This window comes from Ornithorhynchus anatinus, chromosome X1, assembly GCF_004115215.2.
Source record: "Ornithorhynchus anatinus isolate Pmale09 chromosome X1, mOrnAna1.pri.v4, whole genome shotgun sequence".
Taxonomy (NCBI): domain Eukaryota; kingdom Metazoa; phylum Chordata; class Mammalia; order Monotremata; family Ornithorhynchidae; genus Ornithorhynchus; species Ornithorhynchus anatinus.
In genome coordinates, this window is record NC_041749.1 from 71,582,794 (window position 1) to 71,604,105 (window position 21,312).

Sequence of the window (21,312 nt, forward strand, 5' to 3'; positions counted from 1 at the left end):
TAGACCTGACCCAAAATGTTTTATTATACAGTTTCATGTTTCACAATCTGAACCAAATTTTGATGTACCGGGACCAAAACCACACATGTCCATTAATACTTTTTTGAACACTGATGTAAGAAGCCAAGATTTTCTTTACTTGCACTTGTGGCACTGAGACTAGTTTCCAACTCCTTCTGCTTCTGGAGTAGACCCTGAAATGATAGTGATGTTATTAGAATGGTAGCAAAAGTGACAGCATATGGGACTGGATCCACTCCTGACCCAGAGGTGGTATTTCTCACTACTTATGTTCTTATGTTAATGGGGCGCAGATTGCAAAAACCCAGGTTCAAGCCTCTGTCAAATCGTGATTAGCCTCCAGCCTCTCTTCATTCATTCAATAGTATTTATTGAGCGCTTACTATGTGCAGAGCACTGTACTAAGCGCTTGGGATGAACAAGTCGGCAACAGATAGAGACAGTCCCTGCCGTTTGACGGGCTTACAGTCTAATCGGGGGAGACGGACAGACAAGAACAATGGCACTAAACAGCATCAAGGGGAAGAACATCTCGTAAAAACAATGGCAACTAAATAGAATCAAGGCGATGTACAATTCATTAACAAAATAAATAGGGTAACGAAAATATATACAGTTGAGCGGATGAGTACAGTGCTGTGGGGATGGGAAGGGAGAGGTGGAGGAGCAGAGGGAAAAGGGGAAAATGAGGCTTTAGCTGCGGAGAGGTAAAGGGGGGATGGCAGAGGGAGTAGAGGGGGAAGAGGAGCTCAGTCTGGGGAGGCCTCTTGGAGGAGGTGATTTTTAAGTAAGGTTTTGAAGAGGGAAAGAGAATCAGTTTGGCGGAGGTGAGGAGGGAGGGCGTTCCAGGACCGCGGGAGGACGTGACCCAGGGGTCGACGGCGGGATAGGCGAGACCGAGGGACGGTGAGGAGGTGGGCGGCAGAGGAGCGGAGCGTGCGGGGTGGGCGGTAGAAAGAGAGAAGGGAGGAGAGGTAGGAAGGGGCAAGGTGATGGAGAGCCTTGAAGCCTAGAGTGAGGAGTTTTTGTTTGGAGCGGAGGTCGATAGGCAACCACTGGAGTTGTTTAAGAAGGGGAGTGACATGCCCAAATCGTTTCTGCAGGAAGATGAGCCGGGCAGCGGAGTGAAGAATAGACCGGAGCGGGGCGAGAGAGGAGGAAGGGAGGTCAGAGAGAAGGCTGACACAGTAGTCTAGCCGGGATATAACGAGAGCCCGTAATAGTAAGGTAGCCGTTTGGGTGGAGAGGAAAGGGTGGATCTTGGCGATATTGTAGAGGTGAAACCGGCAGGTCTTGGTAACGGATAGGATGTGTGGGGTGAACGAGAGGGACGAGTCAAGGATGACACCGAGATTGCGGGCCTGCGGGACGGGAAGGATGGTCGTGCCATCCACGGTGATGGAGAAGTCTGGGAGCGGACCGGGCTTGGGAGGGAAGATGAGGAGCTCAGTCTTGCTCATGTTGAGTTTTAGGTGGCGGGCCGACATCCAGGTGGAGACGTCCTGGAGGCAGGAGGAGATGCGAGCCTGAAGGGAGGGGGAGAGGACAGGGGCGGAGATGTAGATCTGCGTGTCATCTGCGTAGAGATGGTAGTCAAAGCTGTGAGAGCGGATGAGTTCACCGAGGGAGTGAGTGTAAATGGAGAACAGAAGAGGGCCAAGAACTGACCCTTGAGGAACTCCAACAGTTAAAGGATGGGAGGGGGAGGAGGCTCCAGCGTAGGAGACCGAGAATGATCGGCCAGAGAGGTAAGAGGAGAACCAGGAGAGGACAGAGTCCGTGAAGCCAAGGTGAGATAAGGTATGGAGGAGGAGGGATGGTCGACAGTGTCAAAGGCAGCAGAGAGGTCAAGGAGGATCAGAATGGAGTAGGAGCCATTGGATTTGGCAAGAAGGAGGTCACGGGTGACCTTAGAGAGAGCAGTCTCGGTAGAGTGGAGGGGACGGAAGCCAGATTGGAGGGGGTCTAGGAGAGAATGGGAGTTAAGGAATTCTAGGCATCGATTGTAGACGACTCGTTCTAAGATTTTGGAAAGGAAGGGTAGTAGGGAGATAGGACGATAACTGGAGGGGGAAGTGGGGTCAAGAGCGGGTTTTTTTAGGATGGGGGAGACGTGGGCGTGTTTGAAGGCAGAGGGGAAGGAGCCCTTGGAGATTGAGTGGTTAAAAATAGAAGTTAAGGAAGGGAGGAGGGCAGGGGCGATGGTTTTAAGAAGGTGAGAGGGAATGGGGTCCGAGGCGCAGGTGGAGGGGGTGGCACTTGCGAGGAGGGAGGAGATCTCCTCTGAGGATACTGCAGGGAAGGATGGGAAAGTAGGGGAGGGGGTTGCTGGGGGGGAGGGGAGAGGCGGAGGGGTGACTTTGGGGAGCTCAGACCTGATCGTGTTGATTTTCGTGAGGAAATAGGTGGCCAGATCATTAGGGGTGAGAGATGGGGGAGGGGGAGGAACAGGGGGCCTAAGGAGAGAGTTAAAGGTCCGGAACAATCGGCGGGGGTGACGGGCATGGGTGTCGATGAGGGAGGAGAAGAAGCTTTGCCTGGCGGAGGAGAGGGCAGAGTTAAGGCAGGAAAGGATAAATTTGAAGTGTGTGAGGTCGGCTTGGTGCTTGGACTTTCGCCAGCAGCGCTCGGCAGCTCGAGCATAGGAGCGTAGGAGGCGGACGGAGGAGGTGATCCAGGGCTGTGGGTTAGTGGCGCGAGAGCGGCGGAGGGAAAGGGGGGCGAGAAAGTCGAGATGAGTAGAGAGGGTGGAGTTGAGAGCGGAGACCTGATCGTCGAGAGTGGGAAGAGAGAACAGGGCGGCAAGGTGAGGAGAGATGCTATTGGAAAGACGGATGGGATCGAGAGAGCGGAGGTCTCTGTGGGGCAGTAGCGAAGATTTGCAGGGGGAGGGAGTGTGAGAGATGAGGCAGGTGAGAAGGTTATGGTCCGAGAGAGGGATTTCAGAGTTGGTGAGTGAGGAGATAGTGCAGCGGTAGGAGATGACAAGATCGAGGGTGTGACCGAGTCGGTGAGTGGGCGCGGTATGGTGGAGGAGGAGGTCGGCAGAGTCGAGGAGGGATAGCAGGCGGGCGGTAGAGGAGTCGTCGGGTACATCCGTATGGATGTTGAAGTCTCCAAGGATCAGAGTGGGCAGAGAGAAGGAGAGGAGGAAGGTGAGAAAGGGGTCAAGGTGGTTGAAGAAGTCGGAGGTGGGACCGGGAGGGCGGTAGATGACGGCGACAAGTAACTGGAGTGGGTGGTAGAGGCGAATGATATGGGCTTCGAAGGAGGGGAAGGAGAGGGAGGGGGGAGGAGGGATAGTGCGGAAGCGGCATCGGGGCGAGAGGAGGAAGCCGACGCCTCCTCCCTTACCGGTGAGTCTGGGGGAGTGGGAGAAGGAGAGGCCTCCGTCGGAGAGAGCGGCGGCGGAGACCGTGTCTTCGGGAGAGAGCCACGTTTCCGAAGGGCGAGGAGGAGGAGAGAGCGGGAGAGGAAAAGGTCATGGATGAAAGGTAGCTTGCCTGTAACAGAGCGGGGGTTCCAGAGGCCACACTTGAAAGTAGCTGTGGGTGCAAGGGGAGGAGGGGGGGAAGGGCGGGGGGAGGGGAGGGTTTGGATGGGAAGGAGGTGGCGGGGCCCTGGACGAGGAGAGGGGGATGAGGGGTGGCGGTGGGACAAGAGGACTGGGATGGGGCAAGGGTGGGGAAGAGAGAAGGGGGGAGGGGGTGAAGAGGGGGTTTGGTGGGGGGAAGAGTAGGGGGAGGGGGAAGAGGGGTAGCGCTGGTAAAGTGGGGTTCTCACACTGCCAATACTTACTGCTACTACTTTTCCCAAACCCATCTCCTCAGCAGTGGCTTTACAGCTCCCCAGTCAGCTCTCCCCATCTTTCCTAACAGCTTTCCTCACCCGCTGTTCCCCAACACACCTTAGAACGAGTGAACCTTGCTCCCGATAATCCCCTCCCCTACATCTGTGGGTCCTTGGCCCTCTTTCAAAGTCCTTCAAGATCCCACCTTCCTTGATTTAATTATCAACATCCCAATGGCCACCCCCCAGTACTTCATTCAATCGTATTTATTGAGCATTTACTGTGTGCAGAGCACTGTACTAAGCACTTTGGAGAGTACAATACAGCAAATAGACACATCCCCTGCCCACAGTATAACCAATATAAGCTTCTGTGTTAATTATAACAGTAGTAATAATGATGATATTTAAGTGCTTATTATGTGCCAAGCACTATACTACGTGCTACGGAAGATACAAATGAATCAGGTTGGACACAGTCTCTGTCCCACACAGGGTTCATAGTCTAAGTAGGAGGGAGAACAGGTACTGAATCCCCACTTTACAGATGAGGAAACTGAGGCACAGAGAAGTTAAGTGACATGCCTAAAGTAACATATGAGGTAAGTAGCAGGGCTCACAGTCTAAGTAGAGGGAGAATAATAATAATAATAGTGGTGTATAAAAAATGTTATTTTTTATGGTATGTGCCAGGCACCGTTCCAAGTGCTGGGGTAGGTACAAGCTAATCGGGTTGGACACAGTCCCTGTCCAACATAGGACTCAGAGTCTTAATCTTGTTTTACAGATGATGGAACTGAGGCACAGAGAAGTGAAGTAACTTGCCCAAGTTTACACAGCAGACAAGTGGTGGAGCCAGGATTAGAACCCAGGTCCCTCTGACTCCCAGGCCTGTGCTCTATCCATTAGGCCACGCTGCTTCTCAGGGTAGGAACTGAACCACCATTTTACAGATGAGGAAATGGAGGCCTGGAGAAGTGACTTGCCCAAGGCCACAGCAAGCAACTAGCAGAGCAGAGGTTAGAACTCAGAACCCCACTCTTCCCACTAGGCCTCTGTGTTAATTATGACAGTAATAATAATGATAACTGGTATTTAAGTGCCAAGCAGTATACTAAGTGCTACGGAACATACAAATGAATCAGGTTGGACATAGTCTCTGTCCCACACAAGGCCCATATTCTAAGTAGGAGGGAGAACAGGTATTGAATCCCTGTTTTACAGAGGAGGAAACTGAGGCACAGAGAAGTTAAGTGACATGCTTAAGGTCATACCCCAGACAAGTAGCAGTGGCAGGATTTTATTGCCATTGTTCTTGTCTGTCCGTCTCCCCCGATTAGACTGTAAGCCCGTCAAACGGCAGGGACTGTCTCTATCTGTTGCCGACTTGTTCATCCCAAGCGCTTAGTACAGTGCTCTGCACATAGTAAGCGCTCAATAAATACTATTGAATGAATGAATGAACCCAGGTCCTCTGACACCAACAGCCCCGGGCTACTTCCTTAGTTGCTCCCTAGCTAATGCTTGTTCTTTCTATTTGCTTACACTATTTGTAAATGTTTGTCTGGCTCTCCCATTAGATTATAAACTCTTTGTGGCCAGAGAATGTGACTGTTGCTTCTGTTGTACCCCCCAAGAGCTTGAGTGCTCAAATAGCATTTTTACTACTCACACCAACTCCCAGTGGATCATTTTGGTGTGGCTAGCGGAAGCTATGCCTTTGCTCTGTACCCTAGAAAGAGGGGGAAGTATGGAGAAGAGAACTCTCTCTCATTTGTCAGCCTATTCTCATTTCTCCCTGTCCTCCCCACTACCACTTGCCTGGAATTTTCTTCCCCTTTATACCTAATGGAACATTGTTCTCCTTATAATCAATCAATCATTTATTGAGTGCTTACTGTGTGCAGAGCACTGTACTAAGTACTTGGGAGAGGACAATATAGCAGACATTCCCTGCCCACAACAAGTTTACAGCCTAGGGGGGAGACTGATAATATTAATGTATGGTTACGTACATAAGTGCTGTGGCAGGTGGTGGGTTATAAAGGGAGCAAATCAAGGTGACACAGAAGGGAGTGGGAGAAAAGGAAATGAGGGTTTAGTCAGGGAAGGCCTCTTGGAGATGTGCCTTCAGGCGCTTCTGAGAATCTCATTTCCTCCAGGAGGCATTCCCTAATTAATTTCTCTTCTCCCAAGTTATACCCTCCTAACTACAATTGCAACACTTTCAAGCCACTCATACACTTGTTTGCAGACAGCCCCTCTAGCAGTTTTGTACACATTGTCTTACCTTACCACTTAAGCACCCACTCACCTACATATATACTTTTCCTTCTATCTATAAATTATTTTTGTTTCTGTCTCCTCAGCTAAAATGTAAGCTGAGGGCAGGGTTTGTGTCTACTAACTCTATTGCACTCCCTCAAGTGCTTAATACAATGCTCTGCACATAGTGGGAACTCAATAAATGCTACTGATTATATTCACCCCAGTGCTTAGTACAGTGCCCAATATATGCCACTTACTACTACTACTATGTTCTGGAAAGTTTTCCTGGCTACATGCCTTTGCATTTGAAAAGCAAGGGATAAAGGATAAAGTGATAAAGGAGTTTTATGTCTCCCAAAGATGGACTGGTGTGAAAAAGTAAGTTGAAAATGTAAGTATAGGTTTGTGGTAGGCAAGATCCAAGTAACAGAGGTTTGTTGTGATTGTCTTTTGTTTATTAGTAACTACACAATATAATGGAGAAATAGACTTCAGCTAGTCTAATGAATTTTCCTTCCGCATGCCTGACCTGCTGGTAACTTAAACGTAATATGTCGAAAATGTAATTCCTGATCTTTCTTCACAGATCCTCTCCTCCACCTAACTTTCCCAAGTGGGTTGACAATGCCATCTTCCCCTTTTCTGAAGCCTGCAACCACAGCATGGGATTATTTGTTCATCTCCTCTCTTTCTACAGTTTTATTTGGTCTGTTGGTAAATCTTTCTGGTTTTTTCTCTAACATCTGTCAAACCCACTTTTTCCTGTCCGCCTAATTAGCTACCATGCTGGACCAGACCCTTATCATATATTCCGTCTTTACTGTATCGGCCTCCCCATGGCCTTGATGCCTTCACACCTCCAGCCGCTTTCCTTTCCAGTCCATACTACATTCTGCTGGTTGGCTTGTTTTTCTAAAACTTTTTTTTATCAGATGTCTACCAGCTCCTCAAAAATCTTCAGTGGCTATCCAATAAGAACAAACTCCTGACCGTTAATTTTAAGGGACTCTTCTCTCCTACTTATTCCCACTCTCTTCTTCCACCGTACCCACACTTTTCCATTCCTCTCAAGTTAATCTACTCACTGCCTCATTTTCATCTCTCCTGCTCTCCTTGATCATGCTGTCCCTCTTCAAAATGACTAACCCACAGGTCCCCCTATCTTCAAAGCCCTTCTGAAATCATAAGTGCATGGGACTGGAAGTTAGAAGACCTGGGTTCTAGTCCCAGCTCTGGCACTGAGCTGCTATATGACCCTGAGCAAGTTACTTCATTTCTATGGGCCCCAGGTTCCTATTTTATAAAATGGGGGTAAGATACCTGATCTTCCTCCCTCTTAAACTGTGCGTTCCACATCAGACAATTGAGTCCTACCGAATTACACTGTACTTTCCTTGGGGCATAGCATGGTGGTTGGCACATGGTAAGTGTTTAACAAATTTCATAATAATCACCAGAAAGCCTTCCCTGATCAAATTCTCTTCTCTTATTCTCCACATGATAAATCTCCCCGCTACCAGTGACAAACTTGTTACAACCACCTGTAGCCCTTTTGTAAATGTTAACTTTTGTATCCTGCCATTTAAGCCACAGATCTGGGAGTCAGAATAATAATTGTAATAATAATAATAATAATAGTATTTGTTAAGTGCTTATTATGTGCCAAGCACTGTTCTAAGTGCTAGGATAGATACAAGGTAATCAGGTTGGCCCATGTGGGACTCTCAGTCTTAATCCCCACTTTACAGATGAGGTAACTGAGGCACAGAGAAGTTAAGTGGCTTGCCCAAAGTCACACAGCTGACAAGTGGTGGAGCCAGGATTAGAACCCATGACCTCTGACTCCCATGCTCTTGCTCTTTCCACTAAGCCAAACTGCTTAGTCATGGGTTCTAATCCCTGCTCTGCCACTTGTCTGCTGTGTGACCTTGGGCAAGTCATTTTGCTTCTCTGGGCCTCATTTACCTCACCTGAGAAATGGGAATTGAGACTGCGAGCCCCACATGGGACAGGGACTGTGTCTAACCCGATTTGCTGGTACCCACCCCATTGTTTATTTCAGTGCCTGGCACATAGTAAGCGCTTAAAAAATACCATTATTATTATTATACACAAACATATATATATATATATATAAATTTATATGTACATAAAATACATACCTACTCCCTACCTTCCATTTTTTATATTAGTGTATGTCCCCCTGCTAGATTGTTGGTGCCACAAGAATAGGGATAGTGTCCACTAACTATTGGTCTAAGGTCCCCAAGTGCTTAGTACAGAGCCAGCACATGAGCACTCAGCAAATACTTTTGATTAACTTTACATCATTGATTCAGATGTCACTTAACATGTATTTGTTCCATGGGGTTTCCTTCCTGTGTTCATTAGATTGCAAGCTCCCTAAGGATAGGGGCTGAGAAAGTATAGTAGAAGGAAAGGAGAAATACCATAATTATTAAGGATAGGGGCTGAGAAAGTATAGTAGAAGGAAAGGAGAAATGCTTACTACAGGTCCTGCACACAATACGTGTTCAGTAAATATGTAATGTAAAATCATAAGAAGTCATACGTGCATACTTGAAAGCTGTAGTTCATACCTGTCTCAGTTCTGATAGTCCCTTTAGAATTGCTTGCTGCCTGTCTCTGTTTTTCACCAAACTAGGATTCAGAAGTGGATCTCTCACATGATCAGAGCTAAATAGCTGTCGTATGTGGCCAGAATGTAAAGCTAGATTAAAAATAATAATATTAATAACAATAAGAACTTGACACAATGGATCAACATTGTTTCACTTATAAGAATCTAATTAGAATTATGAAGTTTTTAACATCAAGATACAATGCTTTCTCAGGGAGTGCATTTTATATAAAATCTCAAAACTATTTCCTATGAGAATAATTCAGTTTCAATAGAATTCTGCCTATGTAGACATTATTCCACAATCATTGATATTTTTTTTTCCAGTAAATTTTAGTGCAACCGATTTTCCAGAAGTTGACATTATGTAGTCAGGTGCTTTGGCTCTGCCAACATATTCGGTGGCAGAATGGATGGGAATATGGGGGGTAATGGCCCCACATGGGGTTAGCCGCACAGAGGAGATGCCTTTAGCTGTAGCTAACCCACCCTCCCCATCAGAACTGCAAAGAGGCCGTAGGAAGAGCCAAGAAGGTGTATCTCTTCTCTGATGGAGGGGTGTGGTCTGGTGAACTGTGGGATTCCCACCATTCATCATCACTGCGTGGCAGGGCAAGTTGGGGCTGTTGGTGACTTGGTAGCACCTGGAAAGGTGAGCCCCACTTGATCTGCCATAGTCATCAGGAAGCAGTAACGGTGCCAAAGGTGGGCTGGCCGAGCGGGAGCCCCTGTGGGAGGGCAGCGCACTGGGCAAGGAAGATGACTGTTGGTCCCCGTGGATGTGAGAGACCTTGCCCAACGAGCAAGCTAAGTCATGGACAGTTCCTCCTGTTTGTCAGGAGGGGCCATGGCTACAGACCCACACTAGAGCTTGGGCCCCCATGACATCCTTTAAAGGCCCACAGCCACAACCTGCATAGCCAAGCATGCAGTGCTTTTGTGGCTCAATGCCTGTATTGTGGCGGCTTATAATAATAATAATATTGGTATCTGTTAAGTGCTTACTATGTGCCAAGCACTCTTCTAAGCACTGGGGTAGATACAGGGTAATCAGATTGTCCCACATGGGGCTCCCATTTTTTAATCCCCATTTTTACAGATGAGGTAACTGAGGCACAGAGAAGTTAAGTGACTTACCCAAGGTCACACAGCACACAAGTGGCAGAACCAGAATTAAAACCCACAACCTCTGACTCCCAAGCCTGTGCTCTTTCTACTAAGCCACGCGGCTTATGTCAGATCCCTGATGGGCAGACTTTTTTCCCTGGGTGTGTGTGTTTAACTGCTGCTTTTTAGCCAGATGCTCCCACAATGCAGGAGCCCCGATGCATCATTCTCTGTCCCTTCTCCCTCAGCCACCTGAACCCAGTAAGGACCCAAAAGCGGCAGTGGAAAAAAGAGGGAGTATGTGTTCTTTGCTCATCCTCCTCCCCGTTTAATTCACCCCCCCCCCTTTTTCCTTCCTTCCCCCTTCACATCTCATCTCTCGGTGCTCTGTCCTCCAGTTCATTCTCGTGTTCAAAATGAAAAGTTGGCTCTCTTGTCTGCCATAAGACATGTTTTCACTTTGCATGCTGGCTAGAAACCTGTCCACCAGCACCAAGCATATCTGGATACAGCAGGTTGTTGTTAGAAATTGTGTATGCCCAAGTGGGTGGTATTGGACCTAGCAGGTACAGCATTGCAAGTCTTCCTTTAATGTGGGGTTTGGAAAAATTCTCACATTATAGGACTAGTGACTACACTTTGTAATGCAAGCACTTAGCAGTGCTTGGCATAGAATAAGCGCTTAACGAATATAACAATAATAATAATAATGGTTCATATTTAGCAGACTGGCCAGTAGGTGCCCCTTCTTCCAGCCAGGCTTTACGTTTTCTATTTGGGCCTGGGTTAGCCCTGGGTCCAATAGATTCCAGGTTCCTTGAAGATTACAGTGTTCTGAAGAAAGGTGTTTCCATGTCAATCAGTCACACTTCAAGATGGGTTCGGAATGCTTGGGGCCTGTCTGGCACGGTGAGAATACTGACCATGGGTAAGTGAGCTACACCTGACAGAAAAACTGCGGTACCTTACTCCAAATGATCACTTCCTAGTGTGAAAATGGTTTCTTGTATTAGCTGTGAATCCACAACCCTCAAGGGGTGTTTCCTTGTTCTAGTATGGTGGGATGTGGTGGTCATCTTATCCACCCCTTTCAAATCTTTTTTTTTTTGTAAGCGTCTATCGTATCATTTCTCAACTGCCCCTGCCCCCCGCCACTGGCCCACCAGCCCAAATTCACTCCTTTGTCTTCCCAAAATGTGAAGTCCTAATTTTTTGCTATTTCCCATAGGCGCAGGAGCCATTCGCTCCAGGAGGGACTTGGCCCCTCTGGGTTGCCTGGCTGTTGCTAGCCTGCCCTGTCCTTTGGAGCTTCTACCTCTACCTTCTGCCCCCAGGGTCTGTGGAGTTCTGGTCATCCTCACTGGGCATGGGGACCAGGCCAGAGGGTTACTCTCACCCCCAGCTTTTCTGTCTATAAGGATTAGCCTTCTAGAAGTACGGCACCCTTTTCCTGCCTGGCATTGCTGCTGTCCACCCGCTACCGTAATCAATAGTGGCAGTGGCACTTAGGCAGGGAGGGGGCACAGAGTGGCTTAGGGGCCCCTAGGAATAAAGACCAGAAGAGAAGATGGAGGAGGAGGAGATGGCGACAACGCAGCAGAGAAGGTAAGCTAACTCACTTGAGCATCTACCGAGTAAGGCACCCTGTACTAGGTGCTTAGGAAAGAACACTATACAAGATAGTCTTGGGTGCCCTCTCACATTTCTCTCCCTCCTTCCCTTCTTTCCTTCTTTGTACTCTCACTGCATGGTTCGTCCTCACACTCTAAACGAACCGTCTCTCTCATCAAATGTGTAGAGTGTACTGGCCACTCTGTTCTTTTATAGCTTCCTTTCATTATGCAGTTTGAATGAAAAGTTATTATGGAAGCTTCTTTTATTTTTCTTTTAAAATGGTATTTAAGTGCTTACTATAATAATAATAATAATTATGGTATTTGTTGAGTGCTTATTATATGCTAAACACTGTTCTAAGCGCTGGGGTAGATACAAGGTAATCAGGTTGTCCCATGTGGGGCTCACAGCCTTAATCCCCATTTTACAGATGAAGTAACTGAGGCACAGAGAAGTTAAGTGACTTGCCCAAAGTCACACAGCTGATAATGTAATGTAATGGCAGAGCCGGGATTAGAACCCACGACCTCTGACTCCCAAGCTTGTGCTCTTTTCACTTGGCCACACTGCTTCTCCAGTACTAAGCTCTGGGGCAAATACCAGTTACTCAGGTTCAACACAGTCCATGTCCCACAAGGGGCTCAGAGTCTTAATCGCCATTTTACAGATGAGGTAACTGAGGCACAGAAGTTAAGTGACTTGCCCAAGGTCACACAGCAGACAAGTGGCAGAGCCAGGATTAGAATTTTGGTCCTTCTGTCTTCCAAGTCCATGCTCTATCCACTAGATCACACAGTTTCTCCTCTACAGTGGAAGTCATTTTTGAGCAAAAGAAAATTCAAGTGGCACAAAGTAGATGGAAGGAGGAAAAGGGCCACGTGACAATTCATTACACCTAGTCCCATCGATGTCTGTTCCTTGGGAGTGATTCTGCAGTATACTAGAGTCCTAGCAGGGCTGATCTACTCCGATCAGGAAACGCTTCTCTGAATGGAAACTGCAGCCCCTCTTATGCTTTCCTGGAGTTTCCTATGAACTGGAGGGGTTTTTCCTGCCTCCTTTTCCTAAAAGTGGGAAAAGTAGTTTGAAATCTCCTGGCCTAATTCTTTAGCTGGTAATTAAGTTATTGAAGAACCAAGGCCTGACAATCCTGAATTTAGCTTAATAAAATGTTTGATTTACAGGCAATAGATTGTTGTAACCAGTCGAGCCCAACTGCTTAGGGCTTTGCAAGCTCTTGCTCAAGAACAAATTAGCCCATCTGACTTTGTCTCCATTTAATACAACATATTATGTTGACTGATTCCTTTAGGGCCATATGCTCCCTAAATGATCTCAGATTCTACCACCCTACCTGGTTTTGAAGGGAAACTCTCTGGCCTAAAATTTCTGGACTTCTTTTTTATTTTTTTTATTTTAATTGGGAGTTAAAGTGTTTCAGCCCTCCAATATAATGGAATAATTAGCAATGATAGGTTACCACACTTGCCAGGAATTCCATAACTTCTCCTAGGAGTTCCTTTGGAACTCTCAGGTTGGCACCATCTGGGGTGTATTAAAATTTGATACAGTTCCATTGACCTGTCTGTTTTTTTTTTTTTAAAAAAGGCAACAGCTCTCCTCAAAGCTATCTCTCCTTGTACACTTTGATAAATAAATGGTCTTATTGCCACCATAGCAGGCTTCCTGTTTTTGAAGGAAGACTGGGGCCTGACTGCTGATTGTGGCATGATCCAAAACTGGAAGAGGAAGCCCAGAACACTCAGTTCAAGGAGATACTGGGCACTTGCCTATTAGGCATAGTCTACAGTGCCCAGATTGGCATCACTGCTGTAGGCTTTATTAGCCTCTTGCTCCTCTTTCTCTGCAGCCAGTGATCTTGGGAGAATGGGCTTATTGGGGCGGGGGTGGAAGGGGAGAGAGAAAAAGTAAAGGGCTTTGCAAGTTTGCAAATTTTACTTTTAAATACCCATGGCTCCCCCTTACTTTTAGTTCATTCATTCATTCAATAGTATTTATTGAGCACTTACTATGTGCAGAGCACTGTACTAAGCGCTTGGAATGTACAAATCGGTAACAGAGACAGTCCCTGCTCTTTGATGGGCTTACAGTCTAATCGGGGGAGACAGGTAGACAAGAACAATGGCAATAAATAGAATCAAGGGGAAGAACATCTCATTAAAACAATAGCAAATAAATAGAATCAAGGTGATGTACATCTCATTAACAAAATAAATAGGGTAATGAAGATATATACAGTTGAGTGGACGAGTACAGTGCTGAGGGGATGGGACGGGAGAGGGGGAGGAGCAGAGGGAAAGCGGGGAGAAGAGGGTTTAGCTGTGGAGAGGTGAAGGGGGGGTAGAGGGAGCAGAGGGAAAAGGGGAGCTCAGTCTGGGTTGATTAGTTGATTATGCTACTTTGTCTTCCTCAATTCATTTACTTTTGCCAATCAATCAATTGTATTTATTGAGAGCTTACTGTGTGCCGAGCCAAAAAGCAGTTTTCCCCAGTGATAAGTTTTACAGTTGCCTTACCACTCTCATGTTGATTTTGAGGATCATGTGTTGAAGGTCTGGACATAGGTGCATCTGGATCAAGATAGTAGACTTCATTTGTTCGAATATAAGGAATAAAATGAGAAGCAGGCCATTCAGGTTCAGTCACTCCAGTAAATGATTCTAATTGTGAATTATCAACATGGATATTTTGTTCTATTCCAATATTGCTGATTTTTACAGGCAGATCCAATGAATTTAATTGTCTTTGTGCCTGGTGTAGACTGCTTTTTACTGCTGGAATAGGAGGTGAGCCAAACCTATCAAAAATAAATGAGAAAGTCCAGCATAAAGATAATTTGATTAAACTGCAATTTAATTTAAAATCTTTTACCAGGTAATCACAGACTCCTCACTGGTCAATGGTTCTGCACAAGCTCACTCCTATACACTCCCTATTTCATTTATCCAAAATGTTCTGCACATGTTTAACCCATCCATGTCTGCATCAAAGCAGGACCCCTACTTAATTCTACTCTTAATTATTCACTTTCTTCTCCCACAACACCCCAGCACCCACTCTTCATTCCCTACCCCCTGCCCAAGATCACACCATGCTTTGTTTTTGACTATTCCATCTCCAAACCCTTCTTTCTGCCTGGACAACCCTCCCCTTTCAGACTCTTGTAGTCTGTAGTCCTCCAGACTACAACTCTTCCCGTCTTCAAAGCCTTTTTGAAATCCCACCTCCTGGAGTAGGCATTCCCCCATTTATTCTACTCCACCCCAGCTTATATCATCCCCATGATCACTTCAGCACTTACTTCTGCATCTTTCCTTCCTCTTCTATCTGTAAATTATCTTGTTTGTCTCTGCTGTTAGATTATGAATTCCTTGAGGAGAGGGATTGTTTCTTCTATCTCAAGTTATTCTCTCAAGTACTTAGTACAGTGCTCTGTACACACCAGGTGCACTATTGCTTGATTGATAACTATTAATTTACCCATGTGCAGATAAATCACTGAAAAATATTTAAACACCCTTAGCATCTCCTGTGAACTAATATGGCTAGGTGTCAGTGTGGAAGCCTCCAACATCAGAGGGGAAAATACAAGATTTCGTTTCTTTGTTCTATTTACAATACTATTTTTAAAGCTATAGGGCTGTTTAACACCAAGGGGTAATAATAACACCTTGTACTGGTACAGTGTTCAAAAAATGTTTCCAAGATGTTCTCATATCCATTCTTTCATTTTACCCTCATATCCTTGTGAGGTATTTCCAGTTTTACAGATGAGGAAACTGGCACCCAAATGAAGTGGTTTCTTAACCGCCCCCGCCCTTCCCCCAACAAGGTCACACTAGGCTAGCGGTGGAGCTAGACCTAAAACTCACATCTCCTGATTTCTTCACCTGGGCCTTTGAATAGTCAAATTCAAATTGAGGAACAGCGTGGCTCAGAGGAAAGAGCCTGGGCTTTGGAGTCAGAGGTCATGAGTTCCAATCCCAGCTCTGCCACTTGTCAGCTGTGTGACTGTGGGCAAGTCACTTAATTTCTCTGGGCCTCAGTTACCTCATCTGTAAAATGGGGATGAAGACTGTGAGCCCCACGTGGGACAACCTGATTCCCCTGTGTCTACCCCAGCGCTTAGAACAGTGCTGTGCACATAGTAAGCGCTTAACAAATACCAACATTATTATTATTATTCAACGTTACCTGGCTGGTTTATAGAAACTAATCCCCCTTAGCTTTATGTGGGGCTATCAAAATAAAAGTACCACTTCAACTTGGAAATAAGAGATATGAAACTTCTTTCCCTACAGCTGAAGGAAAAACTACAACCACTAGAGAGACTGTCTGGGTAATTTTCACTTTTGAAGCTCAAAAACTATCTTCTGTAGCAAACTAAGAGAGTTGAGAGGTTAGCCATAGCCTATCCTCTAGGCAGACTGTTGGGTATTTTATGTCTGCAACATCTTTCTTTTCAGTTTCTTTCAACATAATTTTGTTTTATTCTAATAAAATGTTTTAGTCAATACATAATGGGGATAGACCTGAGAGTGGGGCTCCCTATCTGGTGTAAGTAATGTCAAAACATAAAAAAAGTCGATACAAAATTCTACAGGAAAAAAAACAATTAAGCTGAGAGGTGTTTTTTAGAGTCAATTTTCTGTAATCTCTTAAAATAACTTGATAGGTTACAGAAGAGAAAAAAAGTGGGGTTTTCAAGGGTAAATAGAATTCCCTTAGTTGTGAAATTAAAGTGGTGATGCCAACAATTCAGACTTTATGAAGACGTGATGATTTTACTGTACACTTTTATATAAGGTACTAGATGAAGAAACCAGCTAAAGAAAATGGTTACTCTGGAAAAGAGGTAGGACCTTCCAACACCAAGAAAATGGAAAGAATGATGGAGTGGAGTTAGCCAATGAGAAAATGGTGGAGATAGGGGGAGAGAGAAGGAAAAGATTATGTTACACAAGTATAAAAAAGCTCAGAATTCTCACCCTCCTCTTTCCTAGGTCCCCTCTGCTGCTCAGCTTTCCCAGCTTACTAGGTTTCCTATGGAGAATGACCTCACAACCATCTCCAACTTATAAACAATATGATGATTTATATATCTACAGTAAGAAGACTGCATTTTTAAAAACCTCCCACAATTCAGACTTTAGTCTAAATCTGAGGTTTAATTATATTAATTCCTTTTCCATTAGTTTATTAATAAATGATGATCACGGCAATAGTTTAAAACATGCTACTAACATTTTGTGTTGTACTTTCCCAATGAGAAGCAGCGTGGCTCACTGGAAAGAGCACGGGCTTTGGAGTCAGAGGTCATGGGTTCGAACCCCGGCTCTGCCACTTGCCAGCTGTGTGACTTTGGGCAAGTCACTTAACTTCTCGGTGCCTCAGTTCCCTCATCTGTAAAATGGGGATTAAGACTGTGAGCCCCACGTGGGACAACCTGATTCCCGTGTGTCTACCCCAGCGCTTAGAACAGTGCTCAGCACATAGTAAGCACTTAACAAATACCAACATTATTATTATTATTATTAAGTGCTTAATATGGTGCATTGGCCCTAGTGGATACTCAATAAATACTATTATGACTATTTAATATGTACCAACTTTAATTCTTATAAAAAAGGCAACAAAAATAGGGTTTGGACACAAGAAAATAACAGCTTATGATGCTTAATGTGATAAAGATCTATAAAGATCTATTGCTAAAGATGACGTATTAAAATCCAAGAAATGTATGTTGTGCATTGAATACACATTTAATATTAAGATAAGACTATTTACTCTCTAGTCTCAGAAGGCATAACTGATGCCTCTAGGTTATCCAATTCACTTAGTATAAAACAGTCAAGAATTACAGACTCAGAATTAGAAATTAAAAGTGGGCAAACACTAGAGGGCCAAAAGTTAAGAGAAACTGGTTACAGGAAAGGGCACTCTCCACTGGAAACTTTAAGTTTCTTCCTTAAAAATCAGCTAGGTATTGAATGAAGCTTTCAATTTCACTGAGTACCTTTCCTTAGTGAATAACTGATTCTGAAAAGAAAATCATGAAGACACCCTTAAACTTAAAGGGTTATTAACACTGTGTAAAATAAATAATGCCAAATATGAACAGATATCCTTCAGGGCAAATACACTAAGGAGACAGCCAGGACTATAACCAACCACGGGAATACCTCTGAGCACTACTGAGCCTCAACAGGCTCATTTAGCAGCCAGCTGTTATCTGAATCCTTCTGCCCCTCCTCCAGGTCCCCTCAAAATAGGCCCAAGTAGGCCGGCTGTTTCAAAGCAGGTATAGCTCCTTTACATTACTGTTTGCCCGCAGAATGGGATGGGCATGACAAAAGACAGTCTCACAGCTAGTTCCCCCAGAGCCTTCTGAAGGAAGGAGAGGCTAAAATACAGAGTAAAATACTGCCTTCGCAAGCCAAGGGCTTTGTATTTTGGCTTCCCCTCCTGTTGAGTTGAATTTCACTCACAGGCCTGTAAAGGGCTTGGAAGAAGCACAGGGTCTGATTACACCAGAGTAAGGTACTAATGACGACTTCCATCAAAAACAGTAATAGAGCTTCTTTAAGCTCGTATCCACAACAAACTCCAAAGTTGCCAGTGTGACTTACCTTTCTTTGCTTGAGTTACTTTCTTGAAAGTCTTCTTCCTAAATTAAGTCCAAAACAAAATGCACAAATATATAGTATTAACATAATATTTGATCGCTGTAAAAGGGCTTATTTGAACCCTTTTTTAATAAAACAGAAAATGGTTAGGTAAGCGATTAGCTACAGGGAATAGGAAGAGGTATAACTATAACTACAGGACTAAGCACAAAATTACCGAGCATGCCATGTTATCTTGGTGTTGTGCAGCAAACATTATAGCAAATCTCAAGCAGGTGTTAGCAAACAATGTAAACTTGCTACTTAGGGTTGGCAAATGTGACCTATGAACCTTGGGGTGACTTTAGGATAGCCTGGACTTAATGTCAACTTCATACAGGGCTCTGTACTAAGCACATAGGTCCCTGTCCTCAAGGCTCTACCATCTAATGGGGCACACAGATAGACACAGATGATTTACACATAGTCGGAACAAGAGAAAGAATGACGCTACAACTGTTGAAAGCAGTATTGCAGGATAAATAGAAAAATGAGTAAAAATTAATGTAAATCAAGATCCCCAACAACACTTCTTTATTGACTCCCATGCCCACTGCCCACACCAACTGTTTCTGATTAAATCCATCCTTAAACCATTTGTCCCCCTGCTTCCCCCATCTCTCGACAGCTATTTCATCAATCAAATTAAAACTATCAGGCATGAACTCCCTAAAATTTTCCCCAAACCTCTCCAGTCCCACCCTTCCCCTTCATCAACTCTCTCAATCTTCCTTGCAGTCACTAAAGAGATCTACCACATCCTTTCAGAATCTACCCCTTCCACCTGCACTTCTACTTCCCTCCTTCCTCACCTTACTAAAAATACTTGCCCATTCTGGTCTTCCCTCCCTGAGAGCCATCTTCAACTGCTCATTCTCCAATGGTTCCTCCCTCTGCTTTCAAACAAGCACATGTATCCCCTAGCCTAAAAAAAAACCCCTCCTTCTTTCCCCACTGCACCCTTCAGTTACCTATCACCCATTGCCCTCCTACTACAACTTTCCAAACTCCTCAAATGAGTTGTTTATACCCACTGCCTCCTCTCCTTGACCCCCTGCAATCTGGCTTCCGCCCCCTCCACTCCACTAAAACTGCCCTCCAATAAGTTCCCCCTCCTACTTAGGCTGTGGGACAGTGACACTCTGTCTGATCTGATTAACTTCTGCCCCAGTGCTTAGAACAGTGCTTAACACATAGCACTTAATAAATCCCCTTGAAAAAAAAAAGATCGGGGTGGAAGTGTGTTGGAAAGGCAAGGGTGATACTTGGAGAAGTTCATGGCTGATGGTGTCTATTTTGACAATAAAATAGCTGGCAAGTTCATCAGGAGTTAGAAAGTGGGGAGGTCCAGACTGGGGAAGCCCAAGCAACTCTGAGAGCTGGGAGAGAGAGGACCAGGGCCAGCTTCTGATTTAAGAAATCCTTGGCATAGAAGGAACTCTTGAGTACGGGCTGGGGATTCAGAGTTCATGGGTTCAAATCCAGACTCTGCCGCTTGTCAGCCGTGTGACTTTGGGCTTACCTTGTCTGGACCTCAGTTCCTTCATCTGTAAAATGGGGATTAAGACTGTGAGCTTCACATGGGACAACCTGATTACCCTGTATCTACCCCAGCGCTTAGAACAGTGCTCTGCACATAGTAAGCGCTTAAGAAATACCAACATTATTATTATTTCCCCCCTTTCCCTCTGCTCCTCCCTCCCCCTCCCCTTTCCCCTCCACACTGCTCATTTGTATATATTTTTATTACCCTATTTATTTTGTTAATGAGGTGTACATCCCTTTGAGTCTATTGTTTTTGTCTGTCTGTGTCCCCCGATTAGACTGTAAGCCCGTCAAGGGGCAGGGATTGTCTCTATCTGTTGCCGACTTGTACATTCCAAGCGCTTAGTACAGTGCTCTGCACATAGCAAGCGCTCAATAAATATTATTGAATGAATGAATGAAAGTGGAAAAAGCTGAGCTTGGAGCAGCCCTTGCCCTGGGAAACAACTACAGCTCAGAGGGTCCCCTGAGGGCACTGAAGCCCACCTGGAAATCTGTTCCAGGGCATCCAAAAATCTGTCCCAGGATTTGGGGTGTGTCAAAGTTGTCATGCCTGCTGCTGTGACGAGTTACATATGGTTCATCATTAGACTACTCTTAATTCTGGCTCCGACAGATTGCTGTTGCTCTCACCTGCCATACCATGTCTCATGTTTATGGCTTAATCCTACCAAAAAGTTGGGAGTGCCAACTTCAATATGGAAAACAGAAAATGCCATGCATTTTTTAAAAGCTACAATTTGAACTGTGAGTAAAATTCCTAAAGGAGAAATCCAGTCAATTTAAATGGTGTAAAATACCTGTGGAATTTTATTTTGGAAACACAGTTCTGTAAACATGCTTGCACAGAACTCTGCTCAAAATTTAGGGTGCGGAACTACAAAAGGGTACTATGCTAACGTGTTTCGAAGATTATAAAAGTAAAAGAGGTGGTCCCTGCCCTCAAGTAGCTTCCAATATAGTGTTGTTTAAGATTACCAAAATACTACCTTTCTGTGGCTCCTGAGTCTTGAATCAACTTGCTGCTGGAGTGAAGGGGTTGGTTCTGATGAACCCCCTCTTTTTTGAGACATGTACTCTGGAGTGTTTCTTTCTACCAAATGAAGCAATTCCATCTGCCGTTGTATTTTCTTTTCCTCCCTCTGCTTTTGAAGCTGTTTAGGATATCTTTCAGATGCTGGAATATATCTTTTGACCGGTTGGTTTGTGTTCCAGTCAGGCCTCTTTCCACTTTTTCTTATTTGTTGTTTTGCATGTTTCTCTGCCCTTGCATATTGTTCATATTGGTCACTATAACATCTGTTATTTTCTTTTTCTAAGACAGGTGTTTTAGTTTGATGTCGCAGCTCTTTCTTGTTCACTTTACCATTATATTGTCCTTTAAATTCCACAGAAAGATCTGGAGATGGACAATTCACAATCTTCCTATCAATAACTGGCCCAGAGTATACTTCCAGATTGGCAATTCCACGTATGTCAATGTCATCTAAAATGAAAAAAAGATTTCATTTTAACTTAGTAGTACAATTAGCACATACAATGAAAATATTGTTTGGAGAACATCTTTCTTCAAAACAACCAGAATTAGTCAAAAACATTACTAAAATTTTTGAGAAGTTTCATCTGATGGTCAGAAAAACA

The 21,312-nt window shown here is 44.8% G+C and overlaps 1 protein-coding gene across 9 annotated transcripts in view; it reads right to left on the reverse strand.

The window, feature by feature from the left end:
* The window catches only part of CCDC66 (coiled-coil domain containing 66), a 57,646-nt gene continuing 36,334 nt past the window's right edge, over positions 1 to 21,312 (reverse strand). For 8 of the 9 annotated variants that reach the window (XM_039910224.1, XM_039910221.1, XM_039910225.1 and 5 more), the window contains 5 exons: positions 20,661 to 21,157; positions 18,091 to 18,128; positions 13,978 to 14,258; positions 8,679 to 8,809; positions 1 to 194 (listed from right to left, as the gene is read on the reverse strand). In XM_039910224.1, coding sequence (XP_039766158.1) covers positions 93 to 194; positions 8,679 to 8,809; positions 13,978 to 14,258; positions 18,091 to 18,128; positions 20,661 to 21,157 — 1,049 coding nt within the window. In that variant the 3' untranslated portion in view covers positions 1 to 92. The remainder of the gene's footprint in view (positions 195 to 8,678; positions 8,810 to 13,977; positions 14,259 to 18,090; positions 18,129 to 20,660; positions 21,158 to 21,312) is intronic. The other variant, XM_039910226.1, reaches the window with a different exon arrangement.